Here is a 25,277-nt window from a genome sequence, read left to right as displayed (position 1 = left end):
TGACAATGGGTGCATATTGATTTTGCTGGTCCATTCATGGACTCAATGTTTTTAATAGCCGTGGATGCGCACTCGAGACGGCCCGAGGTGATCAAAATGTCCTCCACCACCACGGAGAAAACTATTGCAGTCCTACGGACCATTTTTGCCAGGAACGGCTTGCCAGAGCAGATTTGCTCTGGTAACAGACCACAGTTTGTGTCCGAAGAGTTTCGAAGATTTATGAAAAGGAATGGGGTAAGGCATTACACATCCGCCCCGTATCATCCAGCCACAAATGGATTGGCTGAGAGGTTCGTACAAACCTTTAAGAAGGCAATAAAGGCCATGTGCGACGATGAAATTCCACTACAGCATAAGGTGGACAATTTCCTGTTAGCCTACAGAAATGCGACATATGCAGTCACCAACCAGGCCCCAGCCATGATGTTCTTTAACCGAAGGTTGAGATCTCGTCTGGATTTGCTCAGACCAAATGTACGAAGAGATGTTGAGAGTAAGCAATTCCAGCACATCAATGAGAAGCCGACAAGGAGCTTCAATGTAGGGCAACCAGTCTTGGCCCGCGACTACCGAACAGAGAAATGGCAACCAGGAACGATATGCACATGGCAGGGGCCACTAATGTACACAGTGGACGTTGGGGAGAACATTGTGAGATGCCATGCTGACCAGATCCTAGAGTCACAGGAACGAGTCAACCCATGTCTCGGCCATACGTACCTGGTGAGGAACCCAATGTACAGGTCGCATCTACCTCAAACAACAGCATTGGAAGCTGATGAATCAACTGACGACAGGGTGCTAGAATCACCTCCGCACCAAGAGCAAGACACTCGGGAAAGGCGTTATCCAGAAAGAATCAGGAAGCCTCCCCAAAGACTGAATATATAAATAGACTATTTTCAGCTAATGTTGCATGTTAAAAGTGTTAATTGTAATTAGTTTGATATTTAATTGTTAAGAGTGTTATGGTACTGTTAATCTAAAAAGGGGAGGAATTGTAATGTATGTACCTTTAAGGGAGAGAACTACTTTTTACAGCTCCTGTATACTGTAGTACCAGCAGTGACCACACCTGTATATAAACCCTGAGTAGTGATCTGTACAGTTAGTTCTAGAGTAACCCTCATTCAGTAAACACCTGTTGTACTGTTTCTCCTGCAGTCTGTGTCTTATTATACACAGACACAACACTAGTCTGGTATCGAACTATCTAAATATATCCAGATAGTGGGGATTAAATTTAAATGAAAAAAAGTGATCATGCAAAAATATGTTAAAATTACCTTGGTAACAACAACACCTGCTGCAAGAATCACTCAAGCTGTGGGAACAGAGCTTGAGAGAGAGTCTGGTTTTGAACTAGTGTTTGATGAATCAGCGGAACTCTCACTCACCAAAGGTCAAGTTTAGGAGTTAACCAGTAAATAATTATGAGTGTGCCAGCACAAGCAAGGCCAGTATTAATCTAAACTTGCATTATATGGGAGTTTCTGGAAGTGGAGAGTGCCAAGGCCACAGATGCAGGAAGTGTCTCCAAATAGATTCTTTCAAGCTTAAGAGTTGGAGACTTCCATACCATAAAAAGGGAAGGATGGATTTCTAGAACGCACATTACAAGGAGAGGAAGAGTGTGGTAGAGGAAGGAAAGGGGTCGCAGCATTAATAAAGACATTACAGCTGCAGAAAGGACATTTTTTACTGTTGGAACTCAGACGTAATTTGTCTGGGTCAAGGTATGAAATAAGGGAGTACATTGTAGATCACCACATATGAAATCAATGAACCAGAGCTAATTAGGAACAGTCAACATGGAAAGAACAGGTCACATTTGATCAATTGAATTGAACCTTGGTAAATGGACAGTTTTCAGATTGGCAGGATACAAGTAGCAGTGTACCCCAGAATCTGTGCTGGGACCTTTTGAATTTTCCATTTATATAAAAAGGTCAGAAAAATATCTAGGTTTGCTGCGATTACCAAATTATGGGCTTGACAAACGGAGAAATAATACAAGAGGATAAACAGAGGAGGCAGATAGAAGGCAAATGCCGTTCAATGGAAAGAAATCTGAATTAGTATATTTTTGAAGATTCTATCCAAAACATAGGAAGTATATCTAAATAATAATTGAAGTGGGGGGGGGGGGGGGGAGAGAAAGACGACAAAAATCGAGGAATACAGATATAGATCTTAATAAAAGGTGGAAATGAAAGTACAAAAAGACCATGAAAAAGCAAATGGGATTATGGGTTTTATAATAGGTCATTGAATACAAAAGCAAAGAAGCATTGTTGAACTTGTACAACACCGAGGTATTGTGTGCAACTCTAGGCACGTTATGATTATGGATATAGTGGTGAAGATAGACTAGAATGATACCACCAGGAATGTGAAGTTCTAGTTCTGACGAAAGGCTTGAAATACTATCTCCCACTCCTCTCCCCACCCCACTGAAACAGAGGATCTAATAGGAGTTTTCAAAATTATGTACGATTTGATTAGCAAGATTGTTTTCACTGGTTGAAGAATCAGTAAAAGGGCCAGAGATTATCAAAAGAAACATTTTAACAGAGGGTGATGAGAGCATGGAAATCTTTACCACAAGTGACTATACATACGAATTAGGAGCAGGAGTCGGCCACTCGACCCTTCGAGTCTGCTCTGCCATTCAATAAGAATCATGGCTGATCTGATTACCCCACATTCCTGCCTACCCCTAGATAACTTTTCACCCCCTTGCTTAACAAGAATCTATCTACCTCTGCCTTAAAAATATTCAAAGACTCTGCTTCCACTGCCCTCTGAGGAAGAGAGTTCCAAAGACTCACGACCCTCTGAGAAAAAATTTCTCATCGGTCTTAAATGGGTGACCCCTTATTTTTAAACAGTGGCCCCTAGTTCTAGATTCTCCCACAAGAGGAAACATCCTCTCCACATCCACCCTGTCCAGACCCCTCAGGATCGTTTCAATCAAGTCACCTCTTATTCTTCTAAACTCCAGCGGATACAAGCCTAGCCTGTCCAGCCTTTCCTCATAAGACAACCCGCCCATTCCAGGTATTAGTCTAGTAAACCTTCTCTGAACTGCTTCCAACGCATTTACATCCTTCCTTAAATAAGGAGACCAATACTGTACACAGTACTCCAGATGTGGTCTCACCAATGCCCTGTATAACTGAAGCATAACCTCCCTACTTTTGTATTCAATTCCGCTCGCAATAAACAATAACATTCTATTAGCTTTCCTAATTACTTGCTGTACCTGCATAGTAACCTTTTGTGATTCATGCACTAGGACACCCAGATCCCTCTTGAAAAAAAAAAACAATTTTCTTTTAAATGTTAAGGTTAAGTATTTGAAAGGGTGTATAAAAGGATGAGAAAAGGACCAAGGAATGGGATTAGAATAGATAACTTTAGCTGAAGATCTAGTACCTACATGGACCATTTGGAGGTCCTTTAGTAGTGTAATTTGTATGATTTTATGCCAAACTAAAATATATAATCTACAGAAGCTTCATTAAAAAAGTAATAATTCTAGAACCAATATCAAACGCTTTCGTATCCAAAATGGTAAACGTCAGAACATTTTTTTTTTGTAATTGCTTGAGAATTTTAAAGTTCCAAATGACAGACAATCCTTGAAATGTTCAAGTTATTACAATAATTACAGAATATTCCACGCCACCCCCTTGATGAACACGGCCATATAGACCCAGTGGAACTGGTGCTACAAAGACCATGCATGCTTCTCTAAACCAGGTTGTGCAGCAAGAGAACTTACCTTGCTTGCTTTCAGGATGTTAATTGGTTCTTCATAAACTGTGTCTCTATTTTTCTCTAAAAATCCTTCACACTGATACAGCACCTGAAGACAATACATAAACATCGTTATAGATATGACATTGAATAAATCTCAGCCAGTCACTTTCTGGATTTTATGGCTCTTGATTTATAGCCTACATCATATTTTCACTGATTAAAAACAAAAGCTCTTTTCAGTTTGGGGAACTTATTTTGTTTATCATCAAGGTGAAGGATGTCAGACCAAGCAAATGGAAGAGTTTTCCACTTTTGATAGCTAGCGTCAACGTGAAGCATTCCCAAATTTGGTACAACAACTAGGTGCAGGAAATATGCTGTATACTGCTCAAAACATCAGTACAACACTTCTACTGAAAGTGTTGTCTCGCAAACTGAATTTAATGTCAAAATTATCACCAGTTTTATGCTGTAAACTCTCATCCATCAAAAACAAAGTTGACACTGTCTATACTTAAGTGTTAAGTAGCCACATGCTAAATTTAAAATGTATGCTTCTTTAAGTTCAGACTCTGGAACGTCACAAAATCCACTGTGTCCTTCAAGTTTCTTTCATCTCCCAACCCCTGAACACGTTATTTTCTGCATTTCTGTATTTTTAATCCAATTGACTGACAAGAAACTAACCGAATACAATAATTAGGTTATAGAAGTTAAAATTAAACCATCACCTACATCATCAGCAAAATGAAGAATAATAAAAGCAGAATTTGACATCCTGGGTTTCCGAAAGTGATAACTTGCATGCTCATGTCGGTCATACAGCTTTTGAGCCCACTTCTCATCGGTTCCATTAAGTATCTAAAATTTAAAAAAAAAGTTAGGCTACTTAGACCAATACAATTAACATATATTGGACAGCTATCAGCAACTACAGGGATCAAAATGTGTTACTAAGCCAGCTATACATGAAGGATTTCAATTTTTGATCATATTGGTTTGCCAGCTTAGTGGGACAATCAAGGTTATAGCTTCAGCAGAATTATTAGGGTTCTTTTCAAACAATTTTGATAAATTCTTACATCCTCTCAACATCTATGTGTTTATAATCAACAGTAAATGGCAAACTTGTTTCCTCCGTCTTCACTCATACTATTAAATAAAGCCGCTTTATTCCAATTCCCTGGACCATGCGCACAGGACAGCAACATGCACAATTCCCATTTCTATCTTCTTCGACTCAACGTTTAGTAACGCGATTCTTCAAAAGTAAACCATAAATGGCTTTCAATCAGTTGCAGATTTTTTCTTGTACAATCCATATAATGGAAATAATCAGATTAACAACTATTTGGTGCCCATAGTGTTTCATGGTTATTTTCATCCTTTATGGTTCTCACCTCTTCTGACTACCCTCTTCCTGTTGGAAGTAGACAGAATTTCTTAGTTATGTTTTGCATCTGCAGCTTTGCTTCTCCCCCCACCACCCATGATAAGATGGAACAATTAGTCAAGGATATTCGCTCGTATAGTTATATGCAATCAAAACTAAATTGCATAGCCTTTCACCTACTGAACAGTGTACATTAATTCTTACCCTACATTCTTCATCTAGAAGATCCAAGATGCCAAGCTTTGCTTCAATGACATCAATACAATGTTGATTGTCATGGTAATCAATAAGTGTCCATGATAATCCTTCAATCAAGTACTCTTCCTGCTCTAGCTTGAACACATGCTAGAAGGAAAATACACACACAAGTTTCCACACACATGGACAAAGATTAGACTATACAACCGAACATAGTCACCAATGGGAAAAGCTATTCGGCACCAATGCTGGTCCCTCCCCAAGCGAATTCTGGAAAGAGATATCAGCCATTTATCGAAGACCTTTTACAGTTATGTTCCACGACAGCCATCCTCTACAAGCTACTAAAGGAACATAAAACCTTTAAAATTATACAGGAATAACCTCAAAAAGGTATAGTGTTAAAAAAAAAGGAAACAGTGGATATCAAGCATTTATCTGATTGACATTTCTCATTTGTAATGTATGATTTATATTAGATGCATTTCAGGAACAAAACAATACTAATATAGAAACATAGAAGATAGGAGTAGGCCATTCGGCCCCTCGAGCCTGCTCCGCCATTCAACGAGATCATGGCTGATCATTCAAATTCAGTACCCTGTCCCTGCCTTCTCCCCATATCCCTTGATCCCTTTAGCCTTAAGAAATATATCCAACTCTTTCTTGAATATATTTAATGAACTGGCCTCCACCGCCCTCTGTGGCAGAGAATTCCACAGTTTCACCACTCTCTGGGTGAAGAAATTCCTCCTCATCTCAGTCCTAAATGTCCTACCCCTTATCCGTCGACTATGACCCCTGGTTCTGGACTCCCCGGCCATCTGAAACATCCTTCCTGCATCTAGTCTGTCCAGGCCTGACAGAATTTTATAGGTTTCGATGAGATTCCCCCCCTCAATCTTCTAAACTCCAGTGAGTATAAGCCCAGTCAACACAATCTCTCCTCATACGTCATTCCTGCCATCCCAGGTATCAGCCTGGTGAATCTTCGCTGTACTCCTTCCATGGGAAGAACGTCCTTCCTCAGATAAGGCGACCAAAACGGCACACAATACTCAAGGTGCGGTCTCACCAAGGCCCTGTACAATTGCAGCAAGACATCCTTGTTCCTGTACTTGAACCCTCTTGCTACGAAGGCCAACATACCATTTGCCTTCTTAACCGCCTGCTGCACCTGCATGCTTACCTTCAGCGACTGGTGCACAAGAACACCCAGGTCTCTTTGCACTTCCCCTTCTCCCAATCTATTGCCATTCAAATAATCATCTGCCTTCCTGTTTTTGCCACCAAAGTGGATAACCTCACATTTATCCACATTATAGTTCATTTGCTATGTTTCTGCCCAATCACCCAACCTGTCCAAATCATACGGGAGTTTCACTACAGCCTCCTCAGAGCATACCCTCCCACCCAGCTTTGTCTCATCTGCAAATTTGGAGATATTACATCCAATTCCCTCGTCCAGATCATTAATATATATTGTGAATAGCTGGGGTCCTAGGACCGATCCTTGCGGTACCCCACTAGTCACTGCCTGCCACTCGGAAAATGACCCGTTTATTCCAACTCTCTGCTTTCTATCCGCCAACCAGTTCTCTATCCAAGTCAATACCTTGCCCCCAATCCCATGTGCCTTAATTTTGCACGCTAATCTCTAATACGGGACCTTATCGAAAGCCTTCTGAAAGTCCAAATACACCACATCCACTGGTTCTCCCTTATCTATTTTACCAGTTACATCCTCAAAAAATTCCAGTAGATTAGTCAAGCACGATTTACCTTTTGTAAATCCATGTTGACTTTGTCCGATCCTGTCACTACTTTCCAAGTGCTCTGCTATTACATCTTTTATAATGGACTCTAGCATTTTCCCCACTACCGATGTCAGGCTTACCGGTCTATAATTCCCCACTTTTTCTCTACCACCTTTTTTGAATAGTGGGGTAACATTAGCTACCCTCTAATCCATGGGTACTGTTCCAGAGTCTATCGAGTTCTGGAAGATGACCAGCAATGCATCTACTATTTCTAGGGCCACTTCCTTAAGTACCCTAGGATGTAGATTATCAGGCCCTGGGGATTTATCGGCCTTCAGTCCCCTGAATTTTCCTAACACCATTTCCCTACAAATACTGATTTCTTTCAGTTCCACCCTTTCATCAGACCCTATGTTCCCCGGCATCTCTGGGAGGTTATTTGTGTCCTCCTTTGTGAAGACAGAACCAAAATATGTATTTAGTTGCTCAGCCATTTTTTTGTTCCCCATTACAAACTCCCCTGATTCTGACTGCAAGGGACCTACGCTTGACTTCACCAATCTTTTTCTCTTCACATATCTATAAAAGCTTTGAGTCAGTTTTTATGTTCCCTGCAAGCTTACTCTCATTCTATTTTCTCCTTCTTAATTAATCCCTTTGTCCTTCTTTGTTGAATCCTAAACGGCTCCCAATCCTCAGGATTATTGCTTTTTCTGGCCAATTTATATGTCCTCTCCTTGGATCTTATGCTATCCCTAATTTCCCTTGTTAGCTATGGTTGAGTCACCTTTTTTGCTTTATTTTTATGCCAAACTGGGATGAACAAATTCTGTAGTTCATCCATGCAGTCTTTGAATGTTTGCCATTGCCTATCCACCATCAACCCTTTGAGTGACATTCCCCAATCAATCCTACCCAACTCACGCCTCAGACTATCGTAGTTTCCTTTATTTAAATTTAGGACCCTAGTCTCTGAGTCAACTACTTCATCCTCCATCTTAATGAAGAATTCGATCAAGTTATGATCGCTCTGACCCAAGGGGCCTCGTACAACAAGATTGCTAATTAATCCTTTCTCGTTACATAATATTGCAGTGCTCGATTAATGACACTTTGTATCTATTGGCAACATGTCAGTTTTCATCACGTTACAAGACAATGCATGAAGAAAGCATGGCAGTTTCATCAGCTCCAGGTGACTAACTATGGAGTGGCACTTGGAACAATTATTGTGGGCCTATCTGCAGCTAAATGAGATCGATCTTACCTGGTTGAAAAAATGATCAACGGCCTCATTAACATTTAATATTAAGTACTTTTCAAAGTGCAGCACATATTAAAAAAAACATATACAACATCTTTAACATAGAAAAACATTCCTAGGCACTTCAGATGTGCAAGGGGACAAATGGACTCATGAGCTAAAGGAGGAGCGATCAAGAGCTTGCTCAAAGAGGTGTGTTTTACGGAGGGGAGGGAGTTGAAGCAGCAGAGGGGTCAGAACAGTTCCCTCTAATCCAGCCCCATAATGTGCTTTAATCCCAGCTTCAGAAGTACCACTTACTCTCCATTTATATAAATAATTTGGACACAAGCTTGAAAAAAAAAAGTCAACAAAGTTTGTTGACTACACAAAATTGGAGGCATGGCAGACAGGGGAAGAATGCAGGGGGCTAGAAAGGCAAGAAGTAGATGCAGTTAAGGGAAGAGAACTGCAATATCTCTCCATAGATAGAAAGCACAAGAGCAAAAAAGAAACTGGAAAAGGACAAGGATCCACTTTCAGATATAAAAACAGAAAATTCTGGAAATACTCAGCAGGTCAGGCAGCAACTGTAGAGAGAAACAGAGTTACCGTTTCAGGTCGATGACCCTTCGTCAGAACTCACAAAGAGTCTGAGTATTTCCAGCATTTGCTATTTTCATTTCAATTTCAGATTTCCAGCATCCACAGTATTTTGCTTTTGTATCCAGTTTCAGATACATAGATCTTAAAAAAAAAGGCTGCAAAGGCAGGTTGAATATGCAAGAGATGAGGTAGACTGGTGTGGAGTATAACCACCAGCACAGACTAGTTGGACCGAATGGCCTGTTTCTGTGCTGTATATTCTATGTAATTAATCAGACCACAGTTCGAGTATTACATGCAGCTCTGGGTCCCTATGTTGGAAAGCTATCACAGCTATAGAAGGAATAAAGATTCACTAGAACGACACCAGGAATGAGAAGTTATGAAAAAAAAGTTCAAAAATGTGTGTCTCTTCACAAGAAGGGAGGGTGAAGAGGGTGCAAGTTTTAAATTGTGTGCAAATAGTGAATGGTCATTTCCACTGGTGGCATAGACTTAGGATCATTAGAACAGTAAAGTGGCCATAACATTTAAAAAGATTTTTTAAAATGAGAAATGGCAGGGAAATGAGATTAGATCATGAACAGCTCCAGTTAAAGAGCACTGGCACCGGGATGATGGGCTGAAGGGCCCTCATGCTGAAGTTTCTAGGATTCTATACTGCAAGAGCTTCTTTACATATTTCACACTAGCGACCTTGTGGCCTCCAAAGGACACTGCCAATTTTGTGCAGGGTGCCCACAAACCCTGGTTACTTAGTTGAAACAGCCCAAACTTATTTAACAGAAAACCTTTAAAGCATAAAACGACCTCTGATCCCATCAATTTGAACTGATTTATTAAGTGGCAAGGAAGATTGCTGTTCAACGCCACGCGTTGCAACGTGTAGGGTTGTGTTTTCACCTATATTATACTCAAGAGGTCTAATGTGCTCATTAAGCACCAACTGCAAACACTTATTCAAATTCATCAGCTCTAAGCTCAAATTCCTATTTAAACAAAACTCCACTTCATCTCAGGATGTAACCTTGGATGCAGAAATATCAAAGCAGCGCCCTTGACCAAAGATCACCCTTTCCTCTGCTGGTTAAGTGCACATTAAAAAAAAAACACATTTAAACAGATTTTAAAAAAAGGACACACAGGAAAATTAACCGAATCAGATAATGTTAAGAGCATGTCAGCAAAGCATTTTAAAATGTTCTCCTTGTAGAAATCTTACCAAGTTAAATTGCTGCTGTAGCTTTTCATTTGCATAATTAATGCAAAACTGTTCAAAACTGTTATTTTCAAAAGTTTCAAACCTAAAGATGATTTAAAAAATTTAAATTACAACTATGATCAGTTTTAAAAAAAATACTTGGTAAGCATAAAGCTCGTCATTCTTACCCATAAATATCCAACACACCGATGAAGGCATGCTGCTTTGAAGAGGATCTTAGAGCTTTATTGATTTGATTCACAATCCAGTTGAACAGCTGTTCATAAATGTGCTTTGCAAGAGCGTCCCTGGAACGAGTGGCCTGTTTTATGGTCATTGATTTGATGTAGGTTTCGTTCAATGTAACAAGCTTGCGGTGACAAAGCCAATGTGCCAACTGTTGCCTCTCCAGTCCCAATAACTTACAGAATAGATCGAGATGTTTATCATTTGACTGCAGAGCATTACAAAAAAAAAACATTCAGGGTTTATTTTTCATAAACCACAACAAAAATATTAGCAAGTGTAAATTAATTTCAGTTAGTCAAGTGTGAGAGAAATCCCATCTTTGGAACATACTCCCAACCCGATTTGGTTTTCCATCCTTTTCCAACTTTGCAATTTCCACAAAGCATTCCATTGACGAATTGGATAAAGAAGCCCCCAATCCGTTAAGATGCACAATATAAGTCAGTCAGTCAGTCTGTCTGTTGTTAAAGCAGAATGCATTTTAAAAAAGTGTTTGATAAACCGAATCCCTTCGACTGCTCTGAACACTGATGATGTCTTGTGCATAGAATTGCATTTTTGCAACTCACGGACTTTTTGTCTGTCAAGTGATTTAATTCTGGTCAGCTTTTACACCAAACAGTAGATTGTAAATATTGGATAGAAACCATAGGAGATAGGAGCAGGAGTAGGCCATTCGGCCCCTCGAGCCTGCTCCGCCATTCAATGCAATCATGGCTGATCATCCAAATTCAGTACCCTGTCCCTGCTTTCTCCCCATACCCCTTGATCCCTTTAGCCTTGAGAAATATATCCAACTCCTTCTTGAATATATTTAATGAATTGGCCTCCACTGCCTTCTGTGGTAGAGAATTCCACAGGTTCACCACTCTCTGGGTGAAGAAATTTCTCCTCATTTCTGTCCTAAATGGCCTACCCCTTATCCTTAGACTGTGACCCCTGGTTCTGGACTCCCCGACCATCAGGAACATCCTTCCAGCATCTAGTCTGTCTAGTCCTGTTAGAATGTTATATGCTTCGATGAGATCCCCTCTCATTCTTCTAAACTCCAGCGAGTACAAGCCCAATTGATCCAATCTCTCCTCATAAGTCATTCCGGTCATCCCAGGTATCAGCCTGGTGAATCTTCGCTGAACTCCTTCCATGGCAAGAACATCCTTCCTCAGATAAGGCGACCAGAACTGCACACAATACTCAAGGTGCGGTCTCACCAAGGCCCTGTACAACTGTAGCAAGACATCCTTGTTGCTGTACTCAAACCCTCTCGCTACGAAGGCCAACATACCATTTGCCTTCTTAACCGCCTGCTGCACCTGCATGCTTGCCTTCAGCGACTGGTGCACAAGGACACCCAGGTCTCGTTGCACTTCCCCTTCTCCCAATCTATTGCCATTCAGATAATAATCTGCCTTCCTGCTTTTGCTACCAAAGTGGATAACCTAACATTTATCCACGTTATATTGCATCTGCCATGCTTCTGCCCAATCACCCAACCTGCCCAAATCATCCTGGAGTTTCTCGGCATCCTCCTTACTGCACACATGCCCACCCAGCTTTGTGTCGTCTGCAAATTTAGAGATAACTTTGGATACTTTGTGGGTTTTAGGTTTATTCCATATGCCATCTGGTTTTTTTTTTATATAAAAGAGATAAAGTGTCAAACATAGGATTAATGGACCACTGTTTCTTTATGGTCTGGTTTCAATACAGCTTGAAGCAGTAATCACTAAAATCAAGCTTAGCTGCAAAATTAATTCAAGAGGTGTAGGGTGTGAACTATTAAAACTATATTTCCAGCAATTCCTGGGTCAGGCCTCCATGGTGTGAATACTTAAAAGACAGATACTGTGTAATCTAGAATTATAGTTAATATATTCCATCTTTTATAATGGGGAAAACTGTTCACAAATGAAGCAAGCATGCATGTGTAAGGGTCCCGAGAGCTGAGCTATAAGATGGAGTTGTTCCTCCTCCTGACTGAAGGAGGGTGGGGAGGAGGAAACAGAACAGAAAGAAAAAAAGTGCTGATGTGCCAACTTGGGAATCAGGAAATGGCAGACTTGCTAAATAGCTACTTTGTATTGGTCCATAGTAGAGGATAAAGTACCAGAGATACAAGGAAACTTAAAATTAATCAAGGGGAGGAACTACCTAGAATCAGTACCATTTAAAATGGTGATGGAGAAACTAATGAGATTAAAGACAGACAAATCTCCAGGATCCGATGGTTTCCACCCGAGGGTATTAAAAGGTGGTGAGCAAATTGTTGATGCGTTAGTCACAATCTTCCAAAACTCTCTTGATTCAGGAATCATTCCCTTGGATTGGAAAACTGCCAATGTCACTCCATTACTTAAGGATAGGAGAGATAAATTAGGAAATTATAGGCTCATTAGCCTAAAGTCTGTTGTGGGGAAGTTACTAGAAGCTGTTATTAGGGATTGGTGCGAGAGAGCCGGCATGGATTTGTAAAAGTCATGATTAACGAACCTAACTGAATTTTGCGAGGAGGTAATGAACATGGTAGATAAGGGAATGTCTATGGATGTTATTTATATGGACTTCCAGAAGGCATTCGACAAAGTGCCACATAAGAGACAGTTAACAAAAATGAGAACACATGGTATTGGAGGTAACCTATTGGCTTGGATATGGAATTGGTTATGAGGTAGGAGACAGACAGAGAGTAGGGATAATGAGCATGTACTCCAATTGGCAGGATGTGACTAGTAGTGTCCCCAAGGGATCTGTACTGGGGCCTCAGCTTTTCACTACATTTATAAATGACTTGGATGATGGAAGAGAGCCATCTATTTAAGTTTGCTGATGACACCAAGTTAGGTGGCACAGTAAATAGTGTAGATGGGAGCAGAAAGTTGCAAAGGGACATTGATAGATTAAGTGAGTGGGCAAAACTGGCAGATGGAGTTCAATGTGGGGAAAGTGTGAGGTCATCCACTTTGGACCCACGAAAGATGGAACAGAGTATTTTCTAAATGGCGAGAAGCTAGGAACTGTGGAGGAGCAGAGATTTAGGGGTCCAGATACAGAAGTCACTGAAAGCTAGTGGACAGGTACAAAAAATAATTGAAAAGGCTAATGGAATGTTGGCCTTTATCTCAATGGGGCTGGTATACAAAGAGGTAGAATTTATGTTACAGCTGTAGAGAGCTCTGGTTAGACTCCATCTGCAGCACTGCATTCAGTTCTGGGCCCCACATCTCAGGAAGGATATATTGGTCTTGGAGGGGGTGCAGTGAAGATTCACCAGTACGATACCGAGGCTGAAGGGGTTAAATTAAGAGGACAGGTTGCATTGACTAGGCTTGTACTCCCTTGTGTATAGAAGATTATAAAGGGTGATCTAATTGAGGTGTTTAAGATGATTAAAGGATTTGATAGGGTAGAGAGAGAAACCATTTCCTCTGGCGAGAGTCCAGAACAAGGGGGGCATAACCTTAAAATTAGAGCTGGGCCATTCAGGGGTGATGTCGAACGCACTTCGTCACACAAGGGTAGTGGAAATCTGGAACTCTACCTCCAAAATTTCAAAACCGAGATTGATAGATTTTTGTATTAAGGGTTACGGAACCAAGACGGGTAGATGGAGTTCAGCTGCAGATCATGATCTAACTGAACAGGCTCGAGGGGCTGAATGGCCTACTCCTGTTCCCATGTTCCTAACTTGTACCAGAGGTGCTGCTCAATAATAAATGTAATTTGTTCCACATACAAGGGTGCCTGAAGTTTTGTTGCAAGATGTTGAAGACCCCGTTATCCAATGCTATCGATGGGTCTTCATATTTGGCAACTGCACAAAAGTATCCAGTCAGGAGAGAGATAGAAAACTGCTGAGTGCTCTACCAGCAAATTGGGTCTGGCCAAAGATTCAAATCAAGTAGAAGCAGAAGAAAATAATTCTTTTATCCTGGTGAGAAAACTAAGGAAGACAATGGCCTGGAATTTGCGGTCAGCGGCTTTCTCAACCTTAATTTGATATTAGTGCTGGCAAAAGGGGATCTGCAGCGTGATGTCATCAAACTGGTAAGAAGGGTAGTAGGGATAAACCAGGGAATTACAGGCCAGTGAGCCTAACATCAGTGGTAAGGAAATTATTGGAAAAAATTGAGGGACAGAATTAGTCTCCACTTGGAGAGGCAAGGGTTAATCAAGGATAGTCAACATGGCTTTGTCAGGGGGAGATCATGTCTAACCAATTTGATTGAATTTTGTGAGGGGGTGACTAGGTGTGTGGATGAGGGTAGTGCAGTTGATGTAGTCTACATGGACTTCAGTAAGGCTTTTGACAAACTCCCGCATGGGAGACTGGTCAAGAAGGCAAGAGCCCATGGGATCCAGGGCAATTTGGCACATTGGATCCAAAACTGGCTTAGTGGCAGGAGGCAGAGGATGATGGTCGAAGGTTGTTTTTGTGACTGGAAGCCTGTGTCCAGTGGTGTACCGCAGGGATCGGTGCTGGGTCCTTTGCTGTTTGTAGTGTACATTAATGATTTAGATATGAATGTAGGAGGTATGATCAGTTCGCAGATGACATGGAAATTGGTGGAGGGAAGCCTCAGGCTACAGGACGAGATAGACGGGTTGGTCAGATGGGCAGAACAGTGACAAATGGTATTTAACCCTGAAAAGTGTGTGAGGTGATACATTTTGGGAGGACTAACGAGGCAAGGGAATACACAATGAATGGTAGGACACTAGGAAGGACAGAGGATCAGAGGGACCTTGGTGTGCATGTACATAGATCCCTGAAGGCAGCAGAACAGGTAGATAAGGTGGTTAAAAAGGCATATGGGATACTTATATTCTATGCCTTGACTAATGAAGGCAAGAGCATGGAGGTTATGATGGAGCTGTACAAAACACTAGTTAGGCCACAGCTGGAATACTGTGTGCAGTTCTGGTCACCACACTATAGGAAGGATGTGATTGCATTGGAGAGGGTGCAGAGGAGATTCACCAGGATGTTACCTGGGCTGGAGCACTTCAGCTATGAAGAGAGACTGGACAGGCTGGGGTTGTTTTCCTTGGAGCAGAGAAGGCTGAGGGGGGACCTGATTGAGGTGTACAAAATTATGAGGGGCATAGATAGGGTAGATAGAAAGGAACTTTTCCCCTTAGTAGAGGGCTCAATAACCAGGGGGCATAGTTTCAAGGTAAGGAGCAGGAGGTTTAGAGGGGATTTGAGGAAAAACTTTTTCACCCAGAGGGTGGTTGGAATCTGGAACTCACTGCCTGAAAGGGCAGTAGAGGCAGGAACCCTCACAACATTCAAGAAGCATTTAGATAAGCACTTGAAACGCCATAGCATACAAGGCTATGGACCAAGTGCTGGAAAATGGGATTAGAATAGACAGGGCTTGATGGTCGGCGTGGACATGATGGGCCGAAGGGCCTCTTTCTGTGCTGTATAACTATGACTAAGCAGCCAATCACATTGAAGAATTCTCAGACAGCAAACCAGGAAGTAAAATGCACAGATTATAGTTTACTTTTTATAAATTTGAGAGAGTGAAATAAAGATTGGGCATACACATAGAATTAAGGTAGAAGCTGAAATATCAAACTTTAAAATGATTTTTTTTTTATTTATTAAATCTAGTGGTTTTATTTTTACATCAGGGCAGCACGGTGGCATAGTGGTTAGCACTGTTGCCTCACAGCGCCAGGGACCCGGGTTCGAATCCGGCCTCGGGCGACTGTCTGTGTGGAGTTTGCACATTCTCCCCGTGTTTGCGTGGGTTTCCTCCAGGTGCTCCGGTTTCCTCCCACAGTCCAAAGATGTGCGAGTTAGGTTGATTGGCTATGATAAATTGACCCTTAGTGTTAGGGGGATTAAATACGTGGGGTTACGGGGATAGGGTGGGATATGTGTTGGTTTAGGGGTTACGGGGATCCGGTGGGACATGTGTTGGTGCAGGCTCGATGGGCCGAAATGGCCTCTATCTGCACTGTGGGGTTTCTCTGATTCTGTGATCAGTGGTGATATTTGACATTCCAAATATAAAATTCGTTTTTCAGGGCCAGAACGGTTGTTCAGCAGTCAGTACACCGTTAAAACCCCCTATTCCAACAAGGCTTAATTTTTTATGGTGTTTAACAGCATAATTGGAGTGGAAAAAGGGAAGTTTGTCAGTTCACGTGATTGCACGGATTGCCGGCTATGGGGAGCTCCACAGCACAGCCTGTGGCCGAGCACGGAATGACTGACTGCAACTTCAGGATTTCCGCATTTATCTGCACGTGCGCTAAATCCTGAAGTTACGGTCAATTTCAGAGGGGTAACAATGGCAAACGCCAACAGTTTCGCCATCATTACCACAGCAAAATCCAGGCCATTATATTTTCCATTAAAAAAAAACACAACTTCCATAGATTTATCTGTTTAAACAATGAGGGCTTTACACATTTAATGGAGTACAGAATTTCCACTGCCCCGACAAACTTTTTTTTTTTTTTTTTTAAATCTTTTTTTAATATAAAGCAACATTGAGTTTTTTTCCCCCAGACAATGCATTGTCTGGTACATTTACCGGCACCTAAATAACCAGAAATCTCTTAAGCAGCAAAATTCAGGAGTAGGTTCAGGTAAGTTTTACTTCATATTAGTGGCCGTTCCTGGATCTGTGGCTGTGTATCCGGGGTTCCTGCACTGAGGGACGATTGGTCTGTGGCCGGGGTTCCTGCACCTGTTGCTAAGCAACAGGGAAGCCTGGATTTGTTGCTGTGTACGGAGCTCTCATACCTTTTACCTCTCTGTAATCTGGACTTTGATAAACCGGCACCACGCTGGTCCCGTCGGTGCCGGATAAAAATAAGTTTCCTGTACATCATTAATTTCTTACCCATATGCTCCTGTCTGCATTGTCCAGTGTATTACATACTAGCCCGTCACACTGTCCACTGTCCCTTTCTGCCACTTATTTATTCCCTGACATTACTTACCGTCAGCATTCCCATGCCCCTCACCACCTTTTCGCTTGTTGCCATCTTTTAATCCTATATTCCCTTCTTCCTCAGTCTCCCATATTCTTTTTATTAAAAAGTTTGTTTTAATATATAAAAATGCCTTTCCTGCTCAGCTACAATTTCTTTAGTTAGTATGGAGTCATGAACAGATGGTGGATGCCCCACTGTGAAAGGAGAGCTTCTCAGGAGGCAGGTTAGTCAGATAGATCCAAACTAGAGAAGTAACACTGTAGAACTCTTCAGCTATTATTACTCAACAGATAGCAGGGACGCAATGTAACCTGGCCAGGCATTATTCTGAACATGACTTTACATGGGTGTTGAACAGCTTGAATTAATTGCTGAACCAAAAACATTGGTTGAAACTCCTACATGTGCTTTCCAATTTTGTTTTCTGAGAAATTGGGATGGACCGATAGGAATACATGTGATGTTGACATGGCCTGGGTGGGTGTTGCTCGCCTTAAGCCCTTATTGCAGATCACCAGCAAAAAGAGTACACTTTGGCAGTCCAACATGCTAGATGATATTATTAAGCCAACCTCGAGCTCAGGCATTTCCTGCGGCCACAGTTCCATGGGGAGGCCAGATTTTGCATCAACTACAAAACATTGAATGAGTTAACAATTATATACCATTATTATAATTAAGAACCAATTTGGAGGATTCACCCACAACACAGTACAGAACTAATTGGGAGATATTTTTATGAGCAAATCTACTTATTAAAGGATGGGTTGAATCCCTTTACAAAGATTTCAGATCAGTGGGATTCATTCTATTTTTGGAATAGTTGTTACAGCAGAGACTTTCAAATGGAAGAATTTGCATTTATAAAGGTGCCTTAGCCTGACTTCAGGACATCCCATATCACTTCAAATCCAATTACTTTTTGAAGTGTAGTTGCTTGTTATGTAGGCAAATACAGTAGTCAGTATATACAGCAAAGCCTCACAAAACAAATTATGATTATGTAATCTGCTTTTGGTGGTGTTCATTGAAAACATTCAGATAAAGCCTTTTACAAAGGCCAAGTATGTTCAAACATTTAGCAACGGTCTTCAGATTGCCATTCATAAAACTAAGATTGCAAATAGAACTCACATTAATGAAGCTATTTTCAACATCACGGTCATTTGATTGAATGTTTATATTTCCCAGGTGAAGAACAGAAGCAAGAATTTGAAAAATCTCCATTTGGTAAGTTTCACAGATACCTGAAAAATGTGGATAAAAAAAAAGTCACTCAAGCAGCTTCCCCCACACAGTTTTAATGCACCTGCAATGTACAATAGAAAAAAAGATACAGCAGCTGCAAAATTAGTCAGCTTATCTGGGCTAGCCAGTCATTTTCAAAAAGCATGCTGCCTCAGTTATGAATTAGCATCAATATTCAAATTACATCCTGAAACATGGTCAAGATATTCCTGAATAAAAATGTTACAGTAAGAATTCAAATTCTTAAGTTTTGAGTTAGATACTTGGGTCCATTATCATGCAATCCTAATTTAGTTACTTAATAAATGTGTAATAAAATAAATGTAAACATTTTTTGTAGCTGAACCTTCAATTTCCTGGAAAGAATGAGATCACAAAGCCTACAGCTGCACAAGTTAAACAGCATCTTTAATTCTAAAATTACTACTATACCATGCAGGGATACACAGATATGCAAACACATATAATCTTGGACTCCCAGGGAGGGGAAAAAAGGCCCCCCCACCCCCCGCCAAATAAAAAAATCCCTCCTGGCTCCAACTTGCTGTGATTTGGCAGAAGTCTCCTGCTTAGAATTACAATCTCACATCCATGAAGGGATCAGACTCGGTGTACAAAGAAAAGACCCCATTTGTAATACATGCTGTTGTGTATGTACCTTTAAGAGAAGAACTGATTCTATACTGCAGTACCAGCAGTGACCACCCCTGTATATAAAGCCATAGCAGGCTTCTGTACTTCAGTCTTAAGTTAATACCTGTTATTATTGTTCTCCTGCAGTCAGTGTATTATTGATACTCGGACACTACACTGGCGACGAACAGGTTCGAACTCACCTGCAGTACTGCATCACCTCACGGGGATCTTTCCCTGAGAAGAAGCTTCTTGGAGGTCGAAGTCAGAGCAACGGGCGTCGACCGCGGGCAACCGCCCAAGGATCCATCGGAGTTCGGAGAGTTGCAGGAGAGGCTGTGGAGAGCTGGGCTTGGCTCCCCAGTCAAGGTGTTCCAGCAAATCGTGCTGGTAGCAGGTAGTGCGCTGACCCTTCCGGACTGCGGCGGGCTCAAGCTCGATCGAGCGGCTCTGCAAAGGGGCCGTGCAGCGTCGTTGGGAGGAAAAGAGAGAGAGAGTGGAGCGCACAGGGTGCGGTTGGTGCTCAAGAACCGGGCAGCGTAGCAAAAATAAAACAAGGGGAAGGAAAAGTGAGACGCGCCGAAGCCGCGGGTTGCCGCTATTACCCTGCAGAACGCTAGGAGCAGTGTGGCAGCAAGGGGAAGAAGGAAAAGTGTGGGAGGCACCATTTTATTCCATTGGGGAAGAAGGAAAAGCGTGGGAAGCGCCATTTTAATCCATTGGTGAAGAAGAAAAAGCGCGGGAGGCGCCATTTTAAATCACCCAAGATGCCGAAAAGTGGCAGTATCACTGCTTTCGACAACAAGGTAGAAGACTGGACCACGTATGTGGAAAGAATTGAAGTGTACTGCAAGGCAAATGAGGTGGCCGATGGAAAGAAGGCGTCGGTATTATTAAATTTGATGGGCGCGAGAACGTACGGCCTATTGCGGAATTTAATTACCCCAGCTAAACCAATGGAGAAAAGTTTTGAAGAGATTGTTAATATCTTACAGAAACACCTAAACCCTACACCGCTGCTGATAGCAGAAAGATTCAAGTTCCATAAAAGAAACCAGCACAAGGATGCGAGCAATGCTGACTATCTTACGGAACTACGCAAGTTATCGAAGCACTGCCAGTTCGGAGCAGGACTGGCAGACACCTTACGGGATAAGTTTGTCTGCGGGCTCCAGAGTGAAGGAACCCAGAAACGACTACTTTTGGAAAAGGACCTGACGCTAGAACAGGCTTTCAGCGTGGCAGTATCCTACGAAGCAGCAGCACGTGGAGCTGCAGAAATACAACAGAAACCACAAGAATACAGCGCTAACAAAATGGCGTATGGAGCAGAAAAGTGCTATCGCTGCGGCAGAACAACCCATGATCAGAAGGACTGCTGGTTTAAGGACAAAGTATGCAGGCAATGTGGGAAAATGGGACACAGCAAAAGTCTACAGGTCGGGAAAGAAAACCAACACAAGAACTAAGGAAAAGTACAAGAAAGTAAAGAAATTGACAGACAGTAGTTCGGAAGATCAGGAGAGTGATAAGGACTCCGGGAGCAGGAGACTAAGTTGTCTAAAGTTACACAACGTGATCGCAAAGGAGGATCACCGAACCATTTGGGTCACCCTCATGATAGCAGGGTCCCCAGTAAAGATGGAATTGGACACAGGATCAGCCCTAACTGTCATGAATCGATGAGACTATGAGCAGCTATTCTCACACATACCCTTGAAGGACACGTCCATTGTATTGAAGACATACACGGGGCAAAAAGTCTACCCCAGAGGAAAAAATAAGGGTGCCAGTTGAATACAACGGCAAGGAAACACAGAAACTGTATCTATATATACACACACAAGATGGAGGACCACCATTATTGGGACGTGAATGGATCCAAAAAATACAATTAGATTGGCATTCCATTCAGGCGCTAACTGTGACTGACAAAAAGGATGATGACGTCACACCTGGACGACTGTCAAAAATTCTAACTGACACGAAAGAGGTGCTCCAACAAGGACTTGGGACTCTAAAAGGAGTAACGGCAACGATAAAAATCGAAGACAACGCAAACCCAAAATTTTTTAAGGCCAGACCGGTACCTTATGCGATCCGCCCAGCCGTTGAAGCAGAGCTGGAGAGTCTGGAGTGTTCGGGTGTGCTGTCCAAGGTGGACTGGAGCGAGTGGGCCACACCCATCATTCCTGTAATGAAGAAATCATTGAGCAGCACGCCTGGGGAACCGAAGAAGGTTCGCATCTGTGGGGACTTCAAGGTAACTGAACCCAGTCCTGCACACAGTACAATATCCACTTCCATGGATAGAAGACATTTTCGCCTCACTATCTGGAGGGAAATGCTTTACAAAGATTGATCTGGCCCAAGCGTATCTACAAATGGAGGTGGAAGAAGCATCTAGGAAATACCTCACGATAAACACTCACAAAGGCCTTTACCAGTACAATCGACTGGTATTCGGGGTAGCATCAGCCCCGGCTATTTGGCAGAGGGCGATGGAACAAGTCCTGCAAGGGATCCCGGGGACCCAGTGTTATTTGGACGACATCCTGGTTACGGGCGAAAATGACAGTGAACACCTTGCCAACCTGGAGCAGGTGCTCACTAGATTACAGGAATATGGGCTACGAGCCAACCGCCCCAAATGCGAGTTCTTCAGGAGGCAAATCTCGTATTGTGGCCACATGATTGATGAGGAGGGGTTGCATAAGTCGCCGGACAAGGTTCAGGCTGTAGTCAAGGCTCCAGCACCGGAAAATGTGTCGCAACTGAGGTCGTTCCTCGGGTTGGTGAACTACTACCATAAGTTCTTGCCGAATTTATCTACAATTCTGCACCCACTGAACACCCTGCTGCAAACTGGAGTAACATGGAAATGGAGTGATGAGTGTAATCGTGCCTTTCAGAAATGTAAATGCCTAATCACTTCAAAAGAAGTATTGGCCCACGACAATCCAACACTACCGAATCGGTTAGCATGTGATGCGTCTCCCTACGGCATCGGAGCGGTGCTGTCACAAATTCCTTGATGGTTCAGAGGCCAATAGCCTTTGCGTCGCGCTCGTTAACCTCAGCCGAGCGTAATTATGCCCAGATTGACAGGGAGGCCCTTAGCCTGGTGTGGGGGGTGAAGAAGTTCAATCACTATCTGCACGGGCAGAAATTCACCCTACTGACTGATCAGCAGCCTCTGGTCTCCATTTTTAACCCAAAAAAGGGCGTTCCGGTGATGACGGCACAATGGCTGCAAAGATGGTCACTTTTTCTAGGGGCACATCAGTACGACATAGAGTACAAGGGTACGAAACAGCATGGAAACGCTGATGGCCTGTCGCGCCTACCGTTGCCTACGGTAGAAGAAACACCGGCAGTGGACCCTGTTGAGATATTCCATGCGACCATAGTCGAATGTTTGCCTGTTACAAACTCGAGTATAGAGAAGGAAACCCGAAATGACCAGACACACTCTCGGGTCTACGATTTGACGGTGAAGGGATGGCCAGCATATGGCGACTCACTGTTGCCAGCATTCTCGCCAAGGAGAGAACAGCTGTCAGTGTGCCGGGGAACCTTGATGTGTGGATCCCGAGTGGTAATTCCACCCAAGTTGAGAGATAGTGCGCTCAATGAGCTTCATGAGGGTCATCTGGGAGGGGTAAAAATGAAGAGCCTAGCCAGGGCGTTTGTGTGATGGCCGGGAATTGATAAAGAAATCGAGGATATGACCAAGAGATGCACAGGATGCCAGAAGGTCCAAAACGCTCCACCACAGGCACAGCTACATCCATGCCCGTTGGCAACCTCCATGGCAACGGGTACACATTAATTTTGCTGGTCCATTTATGCACTCAATGTTCCTAATCGCTGTGGACGCCCATTCGAAATGGCCAGAGGTCATCAAAATGTCCTCCACCACCACGGAGCAAACTATTGCAGTCCTACGGACCATCTTCGCCAGGAATGGCTTGCCAGAACAGATTTGCTCCGACAATGGGCCACAGTTTGTGTCCGAGGATTTCCGGAGGTTTCTGAGGAATAATGGGGTGAAACATTACACATCTGCCCCATATCATCCAGCCACAAATGGATTGGCTGAGAGGTTTGTTCAGACCTTTAAAAAGGCAATAAAGGCAATGTATAACGACGACATACCACTACAACACAAGGTGGATAATTTCTTGTTTGCTTACCGGAATGTGACACATGCAGTCACCAACCAAGCTCCAGCCATAATGTTCTTCAACCGAAGGCTAAGATGTCGCCTGGATTTGCTCAAACCAAACATCGACGAGATGTTGAGGATAAGCAATTCCAGCACATAAATGAGAAGCCAACCAGAAGCTTTAAGATAGGGCAACCAGTCTTGGCCCGCGATTACCGAACAGAAAAATGGCAGCCAGGAACGATATGCACACAGCAGGGACCACTAATGTACACAGTGGACGTTGGAGAGAGCATCGTGAGACGCCATGCTGACCAGATTCTAGAGTCACAGGAACAAGCCAAACCCATACCACGAGCAGGTGCACCTGGTAATCAACCCGAAGTACAGATTGCGTCTACCTCAGAAGCAGTGGTATTGGAAGCTGACGAACCAACCAATGAGCCAGAATCAACTCCGCCGCAAGAACAGGATACTCGAGAAAGGCGCTATCCAGTCAGGATCAGGAAGCCTCCTCAAAGACTGAACTTATAAATGATTATTTCAGTTGATGTATATAGTACAGAGAAAATTGTAATTGTAATTGGTTATTATTTAGTTGTTAAATGAATGTTATGTACTGTTTATCTAAAAAGGGGAGGAATTGTTGTGTATGTACCTTTAAGAGAAGAACTGATTCTATACTGCAGTACCAGCAGTGACCACCCCTGTATATAAAGCCATAGCAGGCTTCTGTACGTCAGTCTTAAGTTACCCTCTGTTCAGTAAATACCTGTTATTATTGTTCTCCTGCAGTCCGTGTATTATTGATATTCGGACACGACACATGCTGTTCTGCATGTGACCAAAAACAACTTTTATACATAGAATCCCACCTGCCATACTTTTTCAGTACAGCCTGCACGCTCATTTTAACCGAAAAAGGTGCTAACGTAAACCCGGGGGGGGTGCGGTAGGGAAGGGAGGAGGAAAAAAAGAAACAGCGTTTCTATGAACTAGGGATAAAATGGAGGTCACCGATAACTATATAAACAATTCATCAGCTCAAATACAATTTACCGGATTTATAGAGAGAGAGAGAGAGAGAGAGAGAGAGAGAGAGAGAGAGAGAGAGAGAGAGAAGTAATGAATACCTCCAACTTATGAGATTCGGTAAAAGAAAACATAAGGAACCCACTCAAACTTGGAGCTAGATCTTTCAAGTTTGCAGCAAATTATTTCCTGTATTCCATAAGTCTCTTGGTTATTTTATACTTCTCTTCAGCCTTGTACTTTCCAAGGGTGTGTCCAAATGAAATATCGTTACATCTGGACTTATTGAAAGGGATATCAAATCTTTGTTTAATAAACTGCATTTCAATAGGTTTCCTCAAAACACAAGATCTCTCTGCAACTGCACTTGGGGGTTGAGAGAGCAGGAAAAAAAAATCAGCTGCAACATTTACAGCAATATTGCGCTTCTGGAAAGCAGTTAGAAGCAACAGTTCAAACTAGATCCCTGGATTGGAAGCAATATTTTGTACTGCAGAAACTGTCCATGATTAAGTTAATCTACCGCTAGCAAAAATAAAAGCTATCACACGATGAGAAAAATTCCACACACTGGACGTATAGGGCTGGATTTTACCTTTCGATGCGGCTTGGGGAGGACAGCTGCCTTCCGGGTTCCGATCCCACCCCCAATGATGTCTGACACACGAACGCTATTTTGCGCCAATTGGCTTTGTTAAGACTGCCCTGCGGGCTTGCCGGCCAATTAAGAGAAAGCCAGTGTCAGATGACGTCAGTTGATGACATGTCATCTGCCGGTTTTCTTAAGGGGCCCACACAATTTTTTTTGACATGATTTTTCA

At 42.5% G+C, this 25,277-nt stretch overlaps 1 protein-coding gene across 1 annotated transcript in view; it reads right to left on the bottom strand.

The window, feature by feature from the left end:
• Positions 1-25,277, bottom strand: part of LOC147108173 (unconventional myosin-Vb-like) — a 196,481-nt gene that overhangs the window by 111,202 nt on the left and 60,002 nt on the right. The window contains exons 9-14 of the mRNA XM_086004704.1: positions 18,510-18,622; positions 10,358-10,623; positions 10,191-10,272; positions 5,366-5,506; positions 4,504-4,629; positions 3,791-3,874 (exon numbers count right to left, since the gene is read on the bottom strand). Coding sequence (XP_085860830.1) covers positions 3,791-3,874; positions 4,504-4,629; positions 5,366-5,506; positions 10,191-10,272; positions 10,358-10,623; positions 18,510-18,622 — 812 coding nt within the window. The remainder of the gene's footprint in view (positions 1-3,790; positions 3,875-4,503; positions 4,630-5,365; positions 5,507-10,190; positions 10,273-10,357; positions 10,624-18,509; positions 18,623-25,277) is intronic.

The sequence above is a fragment of the Somniosus microcephalus genome, chromosome 13, assembly GCF_052327205.1.
Source record: "Somniosus microcephalus isolate GS21.2 chromosome 13, FLI_Smic_1.0, whole genome shotgun sequence".
NCBI classification, from domain to species: Eukaryota; Metazoa; Chordata; class Chondrichthyes; order Squaliformes; family Somniosidae; genus Somniosus; species Somniosus microcephalus.
This window is presented reverse-complemented; position numbering and strand designations above follow the sequence as displayed.